The sequence below is a fragment of the Lutra lutra genome, chromosome 1, assembly GCF_902655055.1.
Source record: "Lutra lutra chromosome 1, mLutLut1.2, whole genome shotgun sequence".
NCBI lineage: Eukaryota > Metazoa > Chordata > Mammalia > Carnivora > Mustelidae > Lutra > Lutra lutra.
The window spans coordinates 109,137,915-109,144,761 of record NC_062278.1 but is presented as its reverse complement, the minus strand read 5'-3'; the positions used below and the strand labels follow the sequence as shown (position 1 = coordinate 109,144,761).

At 44.7% G+C, this 6,847-nt stretch overlaps 1 protein-coding gene across 1 annotated transcript in view; it reads left to right on the top strand.

The window, feature by feature from the left end:
• Positions 1-323: 323 nt before the first annotated feature.
• C1H3orf70 (chromosome 1 C3orf70 homolog) overlaps positions 324-6,847 on the top strand; it is an 80,237-nt gene continuing 73,713 nt past the window's right edge. Inside the window, exon 1 of the mRNA XM_047732030.1 lies at positions 324-1,100. Within this exon, the coding sequence (XP_047587986.1) occupies positions 905-1,100 (196 nt within the window). The 5' untranslated portion in view covers positions 324-904. The remainder of the gene's footprint in view (positions 1,101-6,847) is intronic.

The window sequence follows — 6,847 nt, the reverse complement described above, 5'->3', positions numbered from 1 at the left end:
CTCAGGGCCAGCAGGCAATGGTTCGTTCCCACGGGCGCGGTGGCCCAGGCCTGGAGGCTTGGGCCCCTGCCACGTGGCGGAGTGGCCGCGCCTGGAGCAGGAGGCTTGCCCTGGGGGGGAGAGTGCGCGCGGCCGTGAACGCGCGCGCGCCTCCGAGGGGCCTGCGTGTCTACTCTGGGAGGCGTGTACGAGGGAAATGTGAGCCGCGTGTGGGGAGAGGATGTGTGTATGAGAGAACCCCGCAGGCAGAGGCGCAGGGACCAGCCCACCGAGCGCTTAGGGTGGGCGTGTCCTCTGCGTGCACAGCCCTCGGCGGAGTTCTCGAGACTGCCCAGCTCGGCGGGAAGTGTGTGTGGGAAGCGCGCGTGTAAGCTGCCGTGCCTGTGAATGCCAAGCCGCCGAGGCGCTTGTATGTTCACTAATGGCCGTGCGTCGGTCGGGGTGGGTCTCGGAGGAATGAGTGAGTGTGTGTCAGGGACTCGCTGTGACAAGAGGGGACGCCGACAGCGCGTGTGAAGAGGCCGGGCTCGTTGACCGACGCTTGGCGCCAGCCCGGGCGGTCGGCACGCGCGCTCGTGTGCGCGTGCGTGTGCGCGTGGGGACGCGGCGCGCGCCGCGGCGGAGGGAGGCAGGCGGCGGCAGGCCCAGCCCCCCGATCGCAGCGCCCGGGGCGGCTCCTCTGCGAGCCTGGGACCTCCGCGCTCCCGCCGCCGCCGCCGCCGCCACCGCCGCCACCACCGCCACCACCACCACCAGCAGCACCGCCAGCACCGCTGCCGCCGCCACGCGCGCTGGCGTGACTCCCGGCCCGCGCCCTCCCACGTCTGCAGCCGGCTCGGCTTCCTGCCCGTCCAGACGCCGCTTCTCCCGGGCTCCCGGCCTCGGCTCCGCTGAGGGAGCGGAAATGAGTGCGGCGTCGGCGTCGGCGCCCGAGCGGGGCTGGAAGAGCGAGAAAGTGGATGAGGCTCAGGCCCTGGCGCGGAGTTGCGCTGCCCGCAGACCCGACTTCCAGCCGTGCGACGGGCTTTCCATCTGTGCCACGCACAGCCACGGCAAGTGCTTCAAGCTGCACTGGTGCTGTCACCTAGGATGGTGTCACTGTAAGTCGAGCCGCGTCTCCCCGCCTTCGCCACCGTCCCGGGGCGCTCGCGAGGCTGTTCGGGGTCGCGGCTGGGACCCTGCGGCCCCGGCGGCTCTGGGCTCCGCCGGGGCTGTTCGGTTGCCAGCTGGGGCCACCCTGGGCTCCGGGCGGGCGGGCGCTGCCCTGGTGTCGGACGCCTCGGTTGGCACTGCCTTGGCTACGAGATGAAATCCCACGGGGAGCCTCGCTTTAGCCACTTTTACAAAAGGGGATCTCCCTGTCCCAGGAAAACTGGAATCAGTTTTTGTTTCTTTTTCTTTTTTATCGGAGAGGACCAGGCAGTGTGTTGAGAAATGGTAGAGCGCCGTCAAGAGTTGACAACCAGAGGGGAAGCGTTTTTTCAGGGCTGGTGGTTAAACATGCCTCTCTTTTTTTTTTTTTTTTCTCACTTTTGTCTTTTCCAGGCTGCTCTTTAAAAGAAAGAGACGTTGGTAATCGAATTGTGGTCCATTTATTGTATCCAAATGGAGAAAGCACTAAAGTGTAAGGGACAGCTTCCAAGAAGTTAATATTAACAGTTTGGAAGGATGAACTCCTTCAGCACCCGGCTGTAACTGGGTACAGAGCCAATATAGGAGACGGTTTTAAAATTACAAAATAAGGGAGCCTGGGTGGCTCAGTGGTTTAAGCCGCTGCCTTCGGCTCAGGTCATGATCTCAGGGTCCCGGGATCGAGTCCCGCATCGGGCTCTCTGCTCAGCAGGGAGACTGCTTCCTCCTCTCTCTCTGTCTGCCTCTCTGCCTACTTGTGACCTCTCTCTGTCAAATAAATAAATAAAATCTTTAAAAAAAAATAAAAAATAAAATTACAAAATAAAATGAATGGAAGTAAGCTTTAATGATATTAAACCAATTTATAAAAGCCAGAACTAAATGGGCTAGGCCTTTTCTCGGTGTTTATCTTGCCTGTGTGTGTGTGTGTGTTTTCAAATGGATTAAACTTAAGTAGCCATTTAATCAGAATTCCACAGTTTGATTAGTTCATGTTATTAGGCCTGCTATATCCAATAAATCATTTCTAAAAGAAATCTATTATAAACTTAGTTTCACATACCCTTATAATGGAGGTTTTTGTAGTGTTTATTCAGGACACAAATTCTCAAAGTGATCTTAAGTTAAAATTGTTTTTTCCTTGTTGGTTAAGAAAAAATGGCTCCCAACAAGAGATGCAGTACATGACAAGTCCTTGTTTACGTTAATTGAACATAGTGAGGTATTTTAAATTGAATTTATGACTTACAGTATAAAGAATTCCTATATTTTCTGTACATTGAACAGTATTGATTTTTTTGTGTTCTGTGTGCTGATGGTTCAGTTTCTTCCCGTAGTTCATTATTCCTATTGCTCTCAGACCGTTCCCCATTATAAAGCATCATTTCAGGAGAGGATAGGGTACAAAGTTGGAAGTAGCAACTGTAGGAAAGCTGTGATGCTGAAGTGCACAAGTACGGTGAATCTGGTGAGAGTCCATTTCCTAGGGAAGTGTAGAGTCCTAGTATCGAATACGAGGAACATTAAAGATGGTCAGTTCAGTGCCTGTCCTCTTTCAGCAATCTCTCCACTAAGTACAACATTCCTGATGGGAATGGGAACCTTGCTGTCTTCTCAGGTAGCTTAAGTCATCTTTGATTCCTAAAATACTCTCATTTGGAGCTGAAATCAGTTACTTTCTAACTTCTTTCCACCGGTCTTATTCCTACCTTATGAAATCATATAGAACAGTCTAATCCTTTTTCAGATCATGGCTTTTTCAGCTCTTCAGATATACATAGGAACATGCCATGGACATAGACTCTCTTCTCTCAGTATTCCCAAACATTGTTACAGCATCTGGCCTGAAATAGATTTGAAATTCATGTTCATTGAGTGACTGAGTGAAAGTAGCCATCATTTTTCTTGCAAGGCACTGTTTTGTCCTATTTATAAATCTCCTTTCTCTCCTGCCTCTCCTTTTGTGGAATGGTATCCAGGGTCCTGAGCATCCTGGTGGTTCTGTTCTGAACATGTGCCAGTATGGTTATGATCCTCTGAAGACTGTGACCCTTAGAAGGATACACAACATCCCAGTTGTTGTCAGATCAGTCCAGAATTGAGCAGGACTGCTGCCTCCCATGTTTGAAATACTGTTACTGCTGCATCTAGCATCACATTAGCTTTTCTGAGATCCTCATCATATTGAGCTTGCTGCTGTCAAGATTGAACTAAGATTGCTGTCAAGAGCTATTAAGCCCCCTTTTTATTTGTTTTACATATGTGTCAATAAGTCATGGGACTTGCCCATCTCACAGTTCTATATGTATTTTGTTTTTTGGATAGTGATTGATGTCTTAGATATTTTTCCCTGTTAAATTTCATCTTAGTTAGAATTAGCCTACTTATCTGGCTTATCATTGTTTTTTTCAGATCCCAGCTCTTTCTTAATACATATTTGTGCCCCTTAGTTTCATGTCAGCCATATATTGGATAAAGGCAGCAGTATAGTAGCCTTTTACATCTTCATTCAAATTACTGATAAAATTGTTGAATAGGAAAGGGCCACAGATAGGAGTTCTGAACCCTGCGGGTAGAACTGACCTTCAAGTTGATGGCACTTCATTAAGAAGCACTCATTGTTATGGTCATTTAAGTAATTAGCCAGCATTTAATTGTACTGTTATCATCTTATATTTATCTTACCATATGGTGTAATGAGAGCCTGGTCATATACCTTGTTGAAATTCTACCTTGTTGAAATCTGATACTATTTTTATTGCTTCTTTTTGATATGTGATCTGTCTATAAAGACAGCCTTTAAAAAAAAAGAAAGGAAATTATATTTGTCTGGTTACTTAAGTTGGTTCCACAAATGCTTACCATTTTGTTTCAAAGTGATTAGAAGCTGCTTTTTAAATAAATAATCTGATTTTAGAAAGAACTGATGCCAAGTATACTCGACTATTATTATCAATTCTATTCTTTTCTCTTTTATTCTATATTAGAAAAAATCAGATCTACATTTGCTTGTTTCCAGTCTTTGGCAACCTTCCAGGTCTCCATGCTTCCTCCACTGGCAGTGATGCAGTGATCACATTCATGAGAAGCTTCATTTCATTTAGAGCAGCAAGGTGCTGTGTTACAGTCTTCTCACCTATACTGGGCATCCATTCTTTCTACCCTTTTTTAGTCCAAATACTGTTTTTCTCGGGGAAAAAAAAAAAAAAGCAGAGTTCACACATTTGAGAAGTTCTGCTTTCTTTTTGGCACTCATGAACATTACAACATCAGCCCTAAGCAAAATTCTTTGAGTCTGTTGGACGTGTATGGAGCACCTTCTCTTTGTGAGACATATTGTGGAAACTAGGGATACAAATATTAATACAGCTGGATCATGCCCTTTAAGCAGAGTATAAGGACATGATTCATGCTGTATTTATTTTTGTATTCCTTTAAAATCACAAAGGATTTTTAGGATTCCTTTAAAATCACAAAGCCTGGGTGGCTCAGTCGGTTAAGCCGCTGTCTTTGGCTCAGATCATGATCCCAGGGTTCTGGGATCGAGTCCCACATCAGGCTCCTTGCTCAGCAGGGAGCCTGCTCTGCCTCTCTGCCTCTGCCTGCTTGTGCATGCTCTCTCTCTCTCTCAATCTGACAAATAAATAAATAAATAAATAAAATCTTTAAAAAAATAAAATCACAAAGAATATGGGTGAGAAAACTATCAACTTGTTCATCAAATGAGAAGATGCTGAAATGAGAGGACCACTTTGATACTTGGGAGAGGGATTTCAGAACAAATGAAGAAAGTTCAGAACAAATGAAGAAACACAAAATGATTTGTGTTAAAGTTGTGAAATTCATAATCTTATGAAACAAAAGGTTGATAACATACATGTTAATAAAAGGTAAATAAAACATGTATACATGGATGTGGTACTTGTATCATTAAAGGAAATAGTGTATTTGGATAATGGCAGATTTTGAGGACTATGGGAGGAAAACTATTAAATGTTCTGTAGGTGTTGCTGTCAAAGAGAGATGACTGGGTTAAACAAATTATGGCCCTGAATGTGTAACCTCCCCCCACCCATAAGGAGTTATATTGGATGGAATTAAAGAGTTAAGGATTCCAAGAGGTTTTTTTTTTTTTAATTACTTATATATTTATTTGATGGAGAGAGAGATCACAAGTAGGCAGAGAGGCAGGCAGAGAGAGAGGGGAAGCAGGCTCCCCGCTGAGCAGACAGCCCCACATGGGGCTCGATCCCAGGACCCTGAGATCATAACTTGAGCCGAAGGCAGAGGCTTAACCCACTGAGCCACCCAGGTGCCACTCCAAGAGGAGTTTTGAGAGAAAAAAAAAACAAAACATGACTTGGCTAGGGAAGAGGGATGGGAAAGAATAATCACATGCAGATATTATAAAGTAGATTTTGTGGCTAGAAGAGGTAGAATATTTAGAGGGCATTATACATTAGATTGTTGAGATGCAAGGGAGGGAAGAACAGGAAAGATGTAAAGTCTAAAGTTTCAGTTGATAGAGACCTTAACATTATAGCAGTAATATGGGCAGTAGAGGAATGAAACTAGCAAAGGAGATTATTTTGGTATTAATGTAAAAAATAGAAATTAATAAAATATTATCCATAAATGGAAATTGGAATAAATTAGATTTGGAGAGGGAGGAAGAGGAAGGTTATAAAGGATAACTTCTAGACTTCTGCCTCATGCACCTTGGATGGATGGTAATGCCATTCATTCACCAACAACACAGAATACTAGAGATGAACTAGGGTTTGACTGAACATGGCTTGTGAATCTAGTTTTGAATAATGTCCAGGGAGACCATGAGTTCAGTTTTGGATCTGTTGAGTTTAAGCTGCCTTGTCATCACACGGTAATATCAGTAGGCAGTTGGATATAGAGATCTAGGACTTAGAAGAGAGGTCTGCACTAGAGATAATATGGAAGTCATTTACTTATTTTTAGATTGCAGTTGTGGCCATGATGAAGCAAAAAGACCATCAAGGGAGAGACTATAGTATGAGAAATGAAAATCGTTAGGCTTTCCCTTTAGAACACTAATATTTAGAGTTTTGGGTACAGGAGGGTGAACTCGCAGTAGAGTCTACAAAGAAATGCGAGAGAAGAAAAATGTGGCAAAGTTTTTTTTTTGCAGGTTTTATTGCAGAAGCCAAGGGAAATGAGTGTCTTAAGAAAGATTATGAAGATGAGGGATACCTGGCTAGTTCAGTTGGTGGAGTGTGTGGCTCTTAATCTTAGGGTTGTGAGTTTAAAACCCTACTTGGGTATAGAAATAATTTAAAAATAAAATATTTAAGAAAAGAAAGAAAGAGTATGAAGATTGAATCAGTTTTTAGCAGGTTATTTCTTAGATATTGGCAAAATATACAAATAGTGATTTTCTTTATTACTGAAGAAGAGGGTAAAAGGTTTAGTTCTTCAACAGTAACTTGAGGAATATATTTAACTGCAGTATTTAGTCAAAGCTATTTGAATTCTTCAAAGTAGAAAGAGAGGAATAGAATAACAGGAGCTGGAGTGCCTTGGTGGCTCAGTTGGTTAAGTGTCTGCCTTTGGCTCAGGTCATGATCTCAGGGTCCTGGGCTGGAGCCCCGCATGGAGCCCGCATTGTGCTCCCTGCCCTGCTCCTCCCTGTCCCTCTACTCCTCCCCCTGGTTGTGCTCTCTCGCTCTTTCTCTGTCAAATT